The 15,738-nt window shown below is 35.4% G+C and overlaps 1 protein-coding gene across 3 annotated transcripts in view; it reads left to right on the top strand.

Annotated features, from left to right (window-relative positions):
• RAB28 (RAB28, member RAS oncogene family) overlaps positions 1-15,738 on the top strand; it is a 70,778-nt gene that overhangs the window by 43,524 nt on the left and 11,516 nt on the right. For all 3 annotated transcript variants that reach the window (XM_081152348.1, XM_081152346.1, XM_081152347.1), the window contains one exon: positions 14,152-14,255. In XM_081152348.1, the coding sequence (XP_081008474.1) occupies positions 14,152-14,255 (104 nt within the window). The remainder of the gene's footprint in view (positions 1-14,151; positions 14,256-15,738) is intronic.

Here is a 15,738-nt window from a genome sequence, read left to right as displayed (position 1 = left end):
GTCTACTCACTTTTTATTTTTGATGATTTCTTTGTGATTATTTCTGACTTTAAAAATATATGACTTTTACAATGTATTTTAAAGAGGAGGGAAATGAACCAGGGGTTAAACTTAATGAATAATAGATCCCAGTAGAGAAAGTGTTAGATCTGCCTGGTAAAAGAAAAAGTGGAAAATTCTTATTAGTCCTGTAACCTGTAAAGGTATAATGCTTATTCATTCTAAATTCTTATAGTGTAGTTCTCATCTGTTCTTCAAATAGTGAGTATCTAGAAGGGGAATCAGAGCTCAGTAATTTCCCTTTTTGTTGCTCCCCCGTGATTACAATATTCATTAGGAAATCTCAAAATTTTATTCATAAATACTGATTGTATTTTTGACATATAATGGGGGAGAGCTGTGTCAGTTTTTTTGATTAAAAGCTTTTTTCTTGCCCGGCCGGGCGTGGTTCAGCTGTTGAGCGTCGACCTAGGATCCAGGCGATCGGGGTTCGATTCCCAGTCAGGGCACATGCCCGGGTTGCGGGCTCGATCAATGACTCTCTCATCATTGATGTTTCTGTCTCTCCCTCTCCCTCTCCTTTCCGCTCTCTGAAATCAATAAAGATATATTTAAAAAAAAAAAAAAGTTTTTTTCTTGGAGTAGTCAGTAAAAGAAGTTTATTTTTGGCAGTCTCAGAATCAGGTGATTCATTAACATAAGAAAGGTTATCTGTCTAAGAACTGCAGTTTTCACGTGGATTTTTTGTAGTCTCTTGAACTTGAAATATATTTCATAATAGACTGACAGTTTTCTTCTGCCTCTTTTGGGTATAAACTCACGTGTTTATGGTTTTAGCTTTATAGAACATATTGCACCCAGGAGAGGTACTTCTGAGGTTTAATTTTGAATTAGGAGCACCATGTGCGGTATTTGAAAGTTAAAGTGTATCATTTAGTAACACACCCCAGTAAAAGAAAGACTACTAGTTTTAAGTCAGATATTCTTAGATTTGGGATTTTGGCTATGTGCATTTGTTTTCTCCTAAGCCAGAAAATTTTTAGTTTATCTTCCAACACAAGCTTATTTACTTTTCAAATATGGGTTTACATTTTCATTAGGAGACAGAGATTTTCTATATAAGAAAGATGAATCTTTTGAAAATGAATGCCTAAATGTGGAGTTTTAAAAATCTTGTCAGGAATGGTTATTAAATCCTATTTTAGAATTTTCTGTATTTTGGGATTAGCCAAAAAGTACAGAGTGGTCACTTTAGTTTAACAAAAACAAAACAAAATGGCAGGTATCTGAAAACATATAAAAATCTAGTTAGTGTTGTTAAAACTTATCAACTGAATTTTGTTTATTTTAGTTTCTGTAAAGAAGCATTTTTTGGTTTAAAACTGAACACCAAAGATGGTTGTATAATTTTGTTTCCTTCTTTATCCCAGCTCTTTTCCCAACACTGCCATTTATACCCATAGAGTTATAATTTGATATGCTAATATATTGAGACTGTGAACTAAATTCTTTGTCAGTGGAGATGAATGTTTTCTAGGCCTCTTCAGGATCTCTTCTTTTTAAAGTATTAAATATTACTGATCACTATTCTGTATTTTAATAAGAATTGATAAAATTGATTAAATTTTACATTTAAGTCTTAGGTTCAGGAATGTAGTTTTCCTCTCAAAAGTTTTTTTGTTAGGAATTATCTGTACTTGTGCCTGTAAGTTGATTCTTTTTTTTTTTTTTGAGAGGAAGCATTTTTTCCAACAGTTTTCTTACTATTTATTTATTGACTTGTTGACATATTGGGCTACCACCATCTTCTCAGAGTTTGTTACATTACAGTTTAATATTAAAGTCTAAGGGACATTTTCTAATTAGGAAAGTGCTTTCTGTTTTATGAGAAGTTTTTTATTTTTCTAAAATCAGTTTGGTTAAAATGCATTTTGATAGCCATAAAAACATAACTACATGTTAGAATTTGACTTTGTTCTTATTATTGTGAACATTTGCACACATTCAGTTTTCTCTTATGTTTTAAAGTATTCACTCATTCATTGTTCATCCATGCCTGTGTTGTGACATGCACAGTGGCAGGAGGGACAGTATAATAGTGTTGTTCTAGGGTGATGTCGGGGAACTTTATAGCAGAAGTAAGTGCTGAAATAGAATCCTAGGGGTATGCAGGAATGTGTCGTACAGAGAAGGCAAGAAAGAGCAGTCCAGGAAGAATTTGTAAAAGAATGAATAAATCCGCAGAAGCTAGGAAGGAGTCTGAAACATCAGGGAATTTACAACATTTTGCCACAGCTGGAGTGTAGAGGGGCAGGGCAGAGGTGTTGAGAATCAGAGACAGTGCTTTCAGGAGCTCACATTTTCTCCATAGACCTATAGAAAGCCACTAAAGGTTTCTGAGCAGAGTGATTTGACCAGTAGTGTAGAACAAGGGTCAGCAAATGACGGCCAATGGCCTCTTTTTATATGTCCTGCTATCTAAAAATGATTTTTACATTTTTATGAGACTGACGCGCTACCTACTGTGCTAATGAGGCACCTTTACATTTTTAAACGGTTGGAAGAAAATCAGTTGTTGACAGTACTACAGATGTCCCCCATACTCTGCCTCTCCCCCCTCCTACTTTTTGTTATTTTAAATCATATTCTGTCATTCCCTTCTCCTAGTAGATCTAATATATAGTCATTGTGGGCAGTTGGAAAATAGAGGAAAACATAAAAAAGGATTAAATAGCAATAATGTAATTGCCGTTTGAGGCAGTTTACTGTGGCTTCTGTTCTTTGCCAGATCCCAGGATGTGCTGGTGTCTAGGCAAGACAGATACATTTTTTTCCCTGCAAGTCTGTGTTTGAAAGGCATAAGTGAACTTGGACCTTATTATATCTATCACATGGAATGTTGCAAATACACCTATATAGTACTATGCCAGTATGAAATTCCCTAATAAGAAAGCCAAAAACATGATATAAAGTAAGGAAAGGCAGTTTATTAATTTTCCAGTCTCTTTATGCTTTTGGCATGTAGGAAAATGCTAATCTTTATGACTTATGTACAAATGTTATAGAAAGCAATAAAAATTGTAGACAGCCACAGATGTGGAAATTTATTTACTCTATGGTCCTCATTTAAACCAATTATTTCATTTTAACCTGAAGTTAGAGGAGAAGTAATTACCTATTATCCGTGACCAGAGGAAATTTACATAATCTAATTAATTATAACTAAATAAATTGAGGAAATAATATGAATTTTTACCTCTGCCTTCCTTGTTCTCCTGATACTGGCTGTTGGTGGTATTCTGGTGACTCTACGGAGTTAGCAATGTTTATCATTGTTGCTCAGAATCCTTAAAGGTGAGTTTGGGGTTATATATGACTCTACAATAGAAATACAATGCGAAGTGATCAGGCAGATTTAGTAGCATTGTGGAGAATCTATAAACATGTTGGAAAATTACTAAAAGCAAAGTAGCAAATGAGGATCTGGCAGAGTCAGGTGATAAATAATTGAAGAGAAAATCTACAAGGTTCACGACATATGTAAGTAGGTTAAAAGAGTATGATTTGATAATTAAAGGATTAATAGAAGTTCTTGGGAAAAATTATGAAAACCATGAATATTTTTACAACTGTGACCCTTTATGATGATATGAAAAAAATTAGGTTTGAAGAGAAGACTGTCAAGTCATTATTATAATTTTAATAGGATTTTTTTTTAAACATATGTTTATTAATTTCAGAGAGAGGAAAGGAGGGGGAGAGAGAGAGATGAAACATCAATGATGAGAGAGTCATTGATCGGCTGCCTAGCCTGCAAACCCGGCATGTGCCCTGACCGGGAATCGAACACCGATCTCCTGGATCCTAGGTCGATGCTCAACCGCTGAGCCACGCCTGGCTGGGCAGGAATTTTTTAATATAATGAGATATACATACAGAAGAGTATGTAAAATATATGTATAGTTTAAAGAATAGCTATTCCTGGGTCAGGACAGAGCATTGTCAAGCACCCAGAGGCTTGTCTGCCAGGTACCTTTATCAGTCCTCTCGCTACCTTTAGAGGTAACTGTTATCTTTTGTCCTGATCTTTTCCTACTTTTTTAAGTTTCATCTCTGTATGCGTCACCAAGTAATATTTAATTTGTCATTTTTAATTTTCATATGAATGCTAGCATTCCTTTGTGTCTTGCTGCTTTTGCTCAGCACATGTTTGTGATGTTCTTATTGTGGTGTGAGACTCTAGTTCATTAATTTTCAGTCCTGTATTGTATTCCTTTAAAATGAAGTATAATTTTTGTCGCAGCTGATATTTTGTTTCTTCCAAGAGCCTAAAAATGTTTTTCTTTCTTCAGCTAATACTCTGTAAGTGGCTATTGTTCTATGCGCTTTCTCTTTTTTTTTTTTAGCTGTGTGACAAAAGAACCAGTAATTAAAGCTTAAACAGTAATGAGCTTAGAATCTTAGTGTATTTTATTTCATACGATCTTAATTTCTTTGCCTCTAATGCACCATAAAGTATTTAAAAGGAAAATTCTAACCTGAGGGAAAGGTTCAGAACAGATATGGCAAATGTCCTCACGCTACACATTGATAAGATAAACACTTAAAACAGTAAGAAGTGGGAAAGGGAAGGAAGAGACATTTCACACAAAAATAGAAAAACTGTTGTGCAGGAAAAATGTTAAACTACATAGAGGTTTTAACATTTGCACTAGAATTAAAGTTGTTTCTTTGATGACACCCTTTTTTCTTTATTGGTTTGTGTAACCCAATAACTGATATTTTAGGCAGTTATATTTTTTAAGAAGGCTGGTTCAAAAATCTACAAAGTCAAAGTCAAGTTCTGGTAATTTTTCCTTTTCTTGTATTAGCAATTCTTCTAATACGGTATGATTTACTATGTCACAGCAAGACAGCATTAGAGAGTGTACATGGCAGGGAAAAATTAAACATATGCTCACAATCAAATTAATGTATTTCATCTGTCTTCAACTAATAACAATCTGTCATGTTATCTATCTGAGTAGGGGCATAAACAGTTTATTTTGTGTTTGGAGTAACTTCCTGGAGGTAGTTAATGTGACAAGTAGTTTGTTTGAATTGAGTATAACCAGATCAACACTCTAGATGTTTTCTTGATAACCTAAAAATTACTGTGAAAATCTGTGCAAGTGCTGTATTTGTATTTTGCTTTTACTTCTTTAAGTTAGACAGTGACATATTTTACAGTCATTTCACTGAAAATATTCTGTTTCTGACATCATATGTGGACTGGGGAGTAAAAATAGTTTATACTTTTAATGTGTTGTTCCATTGACAGGGAATAGACAATGATATAATTAATTAGCACCATATAATACTTTCCATTTTTGAAAAAAACATGAAGTAATGCATTCTGGTATGAATAAAAAAGTCATATCCATTATAGAATATGTTCTTATAGCATGTTGAAAAATGAATATAGGAAGATAGGAATATTATAAAGTCTCAGGCCAATATAAAAAATATGTAGATATTATTGTAATGTTTTTAAGAATTTTAAATTTTACTCAAAATTTTACAACAGTCTGATAAGTAGCCCTGACTATTGTACATTTGATATATCTAGTTTTAAAGCTATTTGTTGTAGTTGGTATTGCATTTTTGAAGACTGTTCTGTTCTCTATGTCAGTAATCCTATAGATAGATGCAGTGGCAATGCCTAAATGTCAGTAAACAAGTAGGTCTTAAAAAATAGAAATAGTCATAGGAAGCCATCACCAAAACTGACTGAATGGGAGAAGATATTCACCAATGATACATGTGATAAGGGGTTAATATCCAAAATTTATAAAGAACTTAGATAAGTCAACACCAAAGAAACAAACAATCCAGTTAAAAATGGGCAGAGGACCTGAATGGACATGTCTCCAAAGAGGACATACAGATGGCTAAGAGACATATGAGAACATGCTGAATGTCACTAATCATCAGAGAGATGCAAATTAAAGCCACAGTGAGTAACCATCTCATACCTGCCAGAATGGCTGTCATCAATAAATCAACAAACAACAAATGTTGGCAAGGGTGTGGAGAAAGGGGAACCCTTGTAAACTGTTGGTGGGAATGCAGACTGGTGCAGCCATTGTGGAAAACTGTGTAGGTTCCCCAGAAAATTAAAAACGGAACTGACTTATAACCCAGTGTTTCCACCTCTGGGCATACATCTGAAGAAACCCAAAACACTAATTCAGAAGAATATATGCACCCTTGTGTTCATTGTAGCGTTATTTACAATAGCCAAGATATGGACGCAATCCAAGTGCCCATCAGTAGACAAGTGGATAAAAAAATAGTGGTACATATATACAATGGAATACTAGTTGGCCATAAAAAGAATGAAATCTTACTATTTGAGACAGTGTGGAGGGAGCTAGAAGATATTACGCTAAGTGAAATAAGCCAGACAGAGAACGACAAGAACCATATGATTTCACTTATATGTGGAATCTAAAGAACAAGATGAACAAACAGACAAAACAGAAACAGACTCATAGATGCAGAGAACAGACTGACAGCTGTCAGAGGGGAGGGGGTTTGAGGGCTGGGTGAAAAGTGATGGGATTAAGAAGTACCAGTTGGTAGTTACAAAATCTTCACAGGGGTGTAAAATAAAGCACAGGGAATATAGTCAATAATATTATAATAACTATGTATAGTGCCAGGTGGGTACCTGAAATATTGGAAGGAACACTTTGTAAAGTATATGATTGTCTAAGTACTATGCTGTACACCTGAAACAAATACAAAATAATGTTGAATGCGAAGTGTAATTGAAAAATAAAATTAAAAAAGAGAAGTTGTCATAGACTTGCCTAATTAGCATAAGTGTATGTTTGAGAAGTCAAAATATGTACATAATTTTAAGCACATGTAATTTGTGTTTAATAAATTATTAAAGGTATTTTACTTGTCATGTTTGGGCTAATCATGACGGGTCATTTTTAAATATGTAAATTCACAATGTGTACGTACAGCTCAAGTACTTGTAAAGGATGCTATAAAATCAGTGTGAAGGCCAAGAGTATCTTGTTTTATAATGCTTATGGGCTCAGTTTCATAATTTGTTGTTATTAATGAATACTTTTAAAGTACTAATAAGTAATAACCAGGTATACAATTTTCCCTTTTATAATGAGCATTTGAAGTTTGTCTGTCTTTATTCTTTTAATTAAAATTTCGGAAAAGCCCGGCCAGCGTGGTTCAGTGGTTGAGCATCATCGAGGTTCGATTCCCGGTCGGGGCACATGCCCGGGTTGCGGGCTTGATCCCCAGCAGGGGACATGCAGGAGGCAGCAGATCAATGACTCTCTCATCATTGATGTTTCTGTCTCCCTCTCCTTCCCCCTTCCTCTCTCTGAAATCAATAAAAATATATTTAAAAATAAAAAAGTAAAATTTCAGAGAAAAATTGGATTATTAAGTGATCATCCCCAAAGCTGATATTCTTTCTTCTTCGAGACACCAACTGGATTTGGAATCAGGTGGTTAGGTTCTAGTCCTGGTGCTACTGATGGCTGGCATCAGGACTCTGAATGAGTCATTCTGAGCCTCCTTTGTGTGTGTGTGAAATTAGAATGATGCCTATTAAGACTGCAGTGAGGGCCCAGAGTGTTTTGTAAATTTTGAAAGAAAGTTGAGGTTGCTTTAAAAGTCTCCTAAAGTGGTTTCTTCACTGTTACCTTCATTTCCTTTCTCCTCGTAGTAGCTGAAGTAGTTTCTCCAAAATTTAAGGCTTACACGGCACCATTGGTTATAACCCCTCAATGGCTCTGGTTGCTGTATTTGAGTAACAGCCTCGCGTTACACTACACTCCTCAGGCTTGTTTTCCTCGATTGTATGCGGTCAGTTTCCTCCTCCAGGCCTGGCTTATTCTTACCCTTTAGGTCTCAGTCAAAGATGTCTTCCAGAGCGCTCCTGTAAAACCGTCATAATTGCTATCCCGGTGCCTGTCTCTCATCTGCTCCCCTGCCCCTCCCTGACTTCAGATTTTGATAATTGTTACATTGCCTTGTTTATTTATACATTTTCTTGTCTATCATTCTTTCTCTCTCATTAATGTGAGAGGAAGGATAGTGTCTATTTTCTCTAACTTATTGCTTGTGCTTAGCACAGTATTTGACACATAAAGGTGCTTATATTTATTCAATAAGTGAATTTTAAGGTATTATTTTACCTCATTTAAAGAAGTGATGAACTACCCTTTTTTTTTTTGGTTACCTGTTATTTTTGCAACTACACTAGTTCCCACTTATCTGCAGTTTTGCTTTCTGCGGTCTCAGTTATCTGCTGTTAACTATGGTCTGAAAATACTAAGTGGAAAATTCCAGAATTAAACAATTTATAAGTTTTAAGTTGCACATTGTTCTGAGTAGGGTAATGAAGTCTCCTGCTGTCCTGCCCTGGATGTGAGTCATCCCTTTACCCAGCATCTCCAAGCTGCATACACTCCCTGCCTGTTGGTCACCTAGTAGCCATCTTGGTTATCAGGTTGACTGTTGTGGTATCACAGTGCTTGTGTTCAGGTCACACTAATTTACTTAATAATGGCCCCAAAGTGCAAGAGTACTGATGCTGGCAATTCATATCTGCCCAAGACAAGCCATTACTTGCTTTCTTTAAGTGAAAAGGTGAGTACGGTACAATAACATATTTTGAAAGAGAGAGAGACCACACTCATGTAACTTACTATTGCAGTATATTGTTATACTTGTTTTATTTTATTTTAACAACTCTTACGGTGCCTAATTTAGAAATTAAACTTTATTATAGGTATGTATATATAAGAAAAAACATAGTGTATGTCCATATACATATACATATACATATACATATACATATACATATATGGTTTGGTATTACCGCCCATTTCAGGCATCCACTGGGGGTCTTGGAATGTATTCCCCACAGATAAGGAGGGACTGCTGTACATAGTTAATCTGAATCCTCTTTAAATATGATTAATGTGTAGGACTATAATGACGTTGGAGAGGAAGAATAATTAGCTGCATGCATATAAGTATAAAACTTGCCATCTTCTATTTTAAAAGTTATGATATAGATAATGGTAACTATTTATACAAGTTGGCTGAACAGAAAACTGTCGTATTCATGAATGGCTAGGAGTGTAACATTTCTTATCATTTGTAATTTTCTTTTGAATGGTCTCTGAATTTAGAATTGTCACTGTGCAGTACATGGAAGTGCTTTGACTCCAACAGAGTGAAGCCGAAGGTTTTCTAATATATTTCACCCATAGGATTTCCTTTTTGTGCTTATATTTTTGCTCAGGTGGAGTGGAATGTGCGGGGTAAGATGGGTGAAAAGTGTAGCTATGCATATATTACTTGTGTGTATAAAAACTTCTTAGGATACAAGACCCCCATGCCCTGGCCCTGCTGATTGTACCAGCTCTTGGACGCCACGTCCTTTCATGCTTTTACAGATACTCCCTTGGTAAGGCATGTACCTCCTCTCTGCCTCCAAGGCTGCCTGACTCATTTTTCCGCATCTGTTAGCATTACCTTATCTGTGAGACCTTTCCTGTCTCCCTAAGCAGTTTTAGAAATTTCCTTTCTCTATACTCCTGTTACCTTGTCCTATACAGACCACTGTTGCTCTCTTCGTCTCAGAATTTTACTGTATAGTATCTTTCTACATGTATTTCTCTTAGCCTTCCCAACACTTAGAAGATGCTGGGTAGATCATGAATAAATGAGTGGATATACAAACCCCAGTAACACTAGCTAATACTTACTGAGTATGTGCCAGACATTGCTCCTTGTGATTTATTTGTATTTACTTACTTTATTGATCACAATAATATGTAGAGATATGTACTATTATTGTCCCCATTTTATAGATGAAAGAACAGAAGCAGGAGAGATTAAGTAATTTGCTTAAGGTCCCACAAATAGTAACAGACAGGGAATCAAACCCAGGCAGTTTGGCTCTGGAGACTTCCCTCTTTACTGTCATGTCCTGGTTCCTTTCCAAGTGAATCAGCGAATAGTTGAAGAGCCAGTTTCTTCTATATTTGCCTTAATGCAAATAATTGAGAAGTTCAGAAGAGTTAGTTCTTACATGAGTCTGTCACTCTAGATCAATAAAGTAACAAAGACTATCTGTTAGACTATGAAAAAATTTTTGCTGTAATGACACTTTCTTTATGATGATACTGAATTTTTTGAAGAATTTGGCTCCTTGGTCACAGTCACTCAGTTACTATGCTGTCACGATTCTTAGTAATTTCAATACTCATACAGATTATTCTAATACCATGGTCTCTCATTTCACTGGATTCTCTGCCTCTAATCATCTTGCTGTGCCCCCCACATCTACACTAATGTAGTTATCCTGAAGACCTAGTCATCCTCTTCATAATACCAATTTCACACATCCCAGTCTTTGTCTACTGTCTCCTGTCTTTCCAGTTTACTTCCTTTAGTAACCCAACTTCAGTAATTTTTAAATCCACACAAGACTTTAAAATCAGTTGATTTACCAATTTTTCATTTCCCTCAACCCTCTTTTTTTTTTCTTTCTATTTGAGGGAGGGAGGGAGAGAAAAAGAGGAGGGGGGGGAAAAGGGGGGGGAGAGGGATGGGGAATGCGGGAGGGAGGGAGACTTGGATTTGTTGTTCCACTTAGTTATGCATTCACTGGATTCCTTGGTTGCTTCTTGTATGTGCCCTGACCCGAGATCCAACCCACAGCGTCTGTGTTACGGGATGACACTCTGACCAAGTGAGCTGTGCAGCCAGGGCCCAACCCCCTTCTTAATCAACTTAGATTCCCTGTTTCATAAATGTAATCGTTACATTGCATTTACTATCTTCAACCTACCTGTTCCTTTCAGTTACTGTACATGGTTGAGAAAACCTTAGCTCTACTTGAATGCAAATCACTCTCTACCCATGCAGCTAAATGAGTGTGGCTGGAACAACACCCACCAATATACGGTGCCTCACTTTAAATCCAGGGTAACTATCTTCAGGTGACTTTTTGGTATTTTCAAATCCCACATCAAATCTATTAGCATATCCTATTTACTTTTTATTCCAAAAATATTTTGAGAATCTGCCCCACTTTTTACTATCCCTGTTGCTACCACTCTTGTCCTTGCTACCATCCTCTCTCTTAGATTAGCCCCTCAGTGGCTTCTCTGCTTTACTCTTGACCTCTGTAGTTTATTCTCAGTAAAGGGCCCAGAATCTTTTAAAATGTGAGTCAGATTATAACTTTTTTTTCCTCACAACCCTCCAGTAACTTCCCATCTCTCTCAGAGTGGCCGACACACACTGTGTGATCTGGCCCTGGCTTTTTAAACCTCATTTCACGCTGTTTCCCTCTCTTGCCAACTGATTTTAGCCACTCTGGCCTCCTGGCTTTTCCTTGAATCCGCGGAGAATAATCTTCATTAGGACCTTCGCACTTGTAGTTGGTTCCCTTGCTCGGAAGGCTTTCTCCCAGGCTTTCGTGCTCCTTAGCCGCCTTAAGGTTTTTTACCTTCCTGTTTAAAATAGCACAGTCCTCATGCACCCTTTATTTTTTCTTCATAAAATCTATCAGCATTTGCCATGTTATATAATTTACGTGTTGGTCCTTCCCCTTCCTTAAAATGTAAGCTCATTGTTTTATCTGTAGCATCCAGGACAGTGCCTGACACTCAAATATTTGTTGAATGAATGAATCACCAGTAAAGTGGTTTTCCATTGAATTTGTTAAGCACGTGGTTAAGCAGGATGTAGTATGATTGAGGTAAAAGAAGTGGCATACATACAGTATTAATGCCTTTTTCCAATTGCTTAGATATTGGAAGGATATAGCCCAAAATGTTGACAGTAGTTATCTTTAGTTAATGGCATTAAAAATTTCATTTTCATAATAGTTCTTCTGAATATTTGGGAAAAGAGCACATGTTACTGTTATTAGGAAATTGCTCAGTTGGTTAGAGCATCTTCCCGCACACCAAAAGGTTGTGGGTTTGATTCCTGGTCTGGGCACATACCTAGTTTGCGGGTTCGATCCCCAGTTGGGGCACCAGCAGGAGGCAACCAGTGGATATTTCTCTCTCTTCCCCCCTCCTCTCTCTCAAATCAATTGAGAAAACACCCCCCAGGTGAGGATAAAAAGGCACATGTGTGTAAGATACGTAACACCTTGAAGAGCGGTGTGCTCACGGGATGTCGAGGGAGTGGAGCCATTACTGCAGTAGGAGTGTTACCACACGGACGATAGGTGCTGGGTACGCGCCCGAGAATGCTCTTAAAGATGGAGAAAAGACTTTCCTAGTACTGTAGTAACAGCCCTCTTCAGTGCTGCCCACTAAATTCTAACACAACAGAAGAAAACAAGTTCTGTGAGGGGCTTTTTAAAAAAGTCTCTAATCTTATTTGTCAGAATCTCAGTTATTTAAAATAACTTTCACATCCTTAGTGGTCTTTTATGTTCATAATCCTGGGGATGACTTTGAGGACCTGGGTTGTATCTTTTTCATCTTTGGGTTCTTACTGCCTAGCACAGTACTTGGTATATAATAGGTACTCAGTAAATGTTTGTTGAATAAATGCCCCCCAACTGATTAGTTAACATACTGGTCTTTTATTGGTGTCTTTATTAGGAAAACGTGTGCTTGGATAGTAACTCCTCCAATGCTATAGATAACTCATATGGTAGTTAGGGAGCTGTAGGGAAAAAAGAGAAGAAAATTGAACAATGATAGATTGTCCCACTTGTAAAAAGAAATACACACAAAATGACAAATTTCATTTTTTAAAAATTGGGTAGTGATTTCATTGGGGATTTTTCCTAGTGTTAGGATTTGTTCTTACTCTTGTTGAATTAGGAAAGTATTTTAGCTTTAATATTATGATAACCTAGATGTATAAATGTCAGTGCTAATAGCTTAGTATTTTAGTCTTCTACAAATTGATGCCTGTGGTATCTGGACATTTTTTGGCCTGTTCTTGTAAATAAGGTCTCAGAGATGTTTAAGGAACAGCAACTTGTGGCCAGAAAAGAAAAAAGCTCCATATTATTCAAGCTAAGCAATATAAATGGGACTCAGGAATCCCTGACTAAATAAAAAATCTCCTAGAGAAAGATCTCTTGGGCCTACAAACTAAAGACCTTCAATATAATTTTAAATAAAACCTTTTATGTAAAGTGAGAGCACTTTTTAGTTGATAATCAATTGCCACTATTATGTAGGCTTACTAGATTTGCAAATTTACAAGTTTTTACAAGTCAGTTGGGTCCCTTCCTCAGGAAATCAGTTTAACTTTTTTCCCCATATATTGACTCAAAGAGCCTAGTTGTCCTTAAATCCCGTGAATATATTTGCCTTATAATTTGACGGCATTGAGTCAACACCCTTATAGGGTTTCTAGTGTTGTAAAAAGAGAAACTGTTCAATAAAGGATCACATTTGAAAAAATAGCCTGTACCGGATAAAACCAGTATTGGATGTGAATACTGTGCTTTGCTTTAAAGAACCTACAAGTATTTAAAGAAATAAATGCTCACCTCTTACTTTCAAAATGCATACTGTAGGTTTGGAAAGCAGCTGAGCTGTATCTTTGTGAAATTAAACTATGACTTTAAATAAATAAACTATGAAATATTGGCATCTTTTAACAGAAAATTATGTTTCTGTAAACATTAATATTTATAAAAATTGCAGAACTATTCTAATTATTAAAGTAATTAAATGGTTTAAACTAAATACGCTTGGGTAAGTGCATCTTTCAATTAATACTATGTTTAAACGCATTATACTAAGTAAATCTTTCTTGAGTGTCATTAATGTGCCTGAAAGTATATAGATAATAAGAATGATATTTATTTTTTGAGCACTTATCAGGTGTGATCATTTACACTATACATGGGTTAATTCTCAAACACTCCCTATAAGGTAGGTATATTTGTTATTCTTAGTTTTTAGATTTAGAGACTGAGGCATAAAGAAGTTAAGGAAATTGCACAGAATTACACAGCTAGTGTCTAAGCTGGGATATAATGTTGGAAGATAAGTCAAACTTAAACATGTTAAAATATATTGATTGACTCTAATATTAATTTTTTTTTCCTGTTTTTGTTCACCTTTCTAGTTGATTTGGAGCATATGCGAACAGTAAAACCTGAAAAACACTTACGGTATTGCCAGGAAAATGGCTTTAGTAGCCACTTTGTCTCAGCAAAGACAGGAGACTCTGTAAGTGAAATAATAAATACTGAATCTTATAAGTGAGGTTTTACATTTATTTATTAATATTCATAGGAACTATACTTCCATTATTTTACTTTTGCAACAAATTAATGCTTATTGAAGATTAGATTAGATATAACATGTTTATTCTGTTTATATTTTATAATTCATGTCATAATTTTGTGATTATTTTAGGGTATTTAAAAATACAAGAGTTTAAAAAGAATATAAATCACCCATAATCTCAGCATTCAGAGGTGACTGTTCATAACCTCCTACGATTCCTCCTAGTCTTTTCCTCCTCACAAATGTTAGTGCTCCTGCTGCAGATTGTACTTATGAGCGCCCACTTTGTGACGGGCTCCATGCCACTCTTGATTGCCCCTGGTGTATAGGTGAGTCTTAGCAAGTCTGTGTAATGGGCGTCTAGAATATAGAGGTAATAAGTGGTGGGCACAGGATTTGCAAACCTGAGTAGTGACACCTCAGGGCTCACCATATTAACCATGTTGAATATTTATTTTAAAGAATTAAGATCATAATATAGAAATAATTCTGTTTTACTTCTTTATTTAATACATGCATCTGTAGAAAAATTTGCCATGTCATTTAATATTACTAAGTAGATTTAATAATCCATTAAATATTAAAAAAATTCATCCAAATCTCTGTCGTTGGACATATAGGTTGTTTTCAAGTTTTGACATAATACTTTAATATAAAACTTTATCCATAAGCTTTGATGTTTTGACTATTTCCTTTTTAAAAAAATAAAAATTTTTAATTACAGTTGACGTTCAATGTTATATTAGTTTCAGGCATACAGCATAGTGGTTAGACATTTATATAACTTACAAAGTGATCCCTCTGATTATTTCCTTTATATAGATTCCTTGAAAATTAATTGAAACATATTGCCAAATTACCACTAGAAAGGCTAAGTTAATTTATACCACCCCCAGCATTGTCTGAGTGCCATACCACTATGCTCTTTTTTAAAATTCAGGATTTAGTTATTTTTAAATATTTGTCTATTTGGTAGACAAAAAAGGGATATTTTGCTATTTAATTTTGAAATTCTTTGATTGCTGTTGAGGTTGAACATTTAAAAATTTCATCTATTTTCTGCTTATTATGTATGTAATATGCTTTAAATTTTTTGTGACCATTTTTATAATAGGGATGACAGCCATGTGTCATAAGTTTTGCAAATATTCTTTACTACTCAGATTTTTGTTTATTAATTTTCTTGACATTTTCACCCAAAGTAAGTTTGAATTTTTTCTGTGGTTTAATCTTTTTGATATTTTTCCTATATGATTTCCTTCATGGTTTTTATGCTTAGGATAAATATTAAATAAAGGGTGTTTAATCTTTTTTGAGATCTGATATTTAAAAATCTGACCTCTTGGAACTCTTTCCCCTAGGATAATACAAAGCTGGGTATATGCCCACATAATATTCCTTGATAAATCTCTTCATGGGTTGG

Source organism: Miniopterus schreibersii, assembly GCF_964146895.1.
Source record: "Miniopterus schreibersii genome assembly, chromosome: 1".
Taxonomy (NCBI): domain Eukaryota; kingdom Metazoa; phylum Chordata; class Mammalia; order Chiroptera; family Miniopteridae; genus Miniopterus; species Miniopterus schreibersii.
The sequence above is the reverse complement of the archived record's forward strand: the minus strand, read 5'-3'. Positions and strand labels throughout refer to the sequence as shown.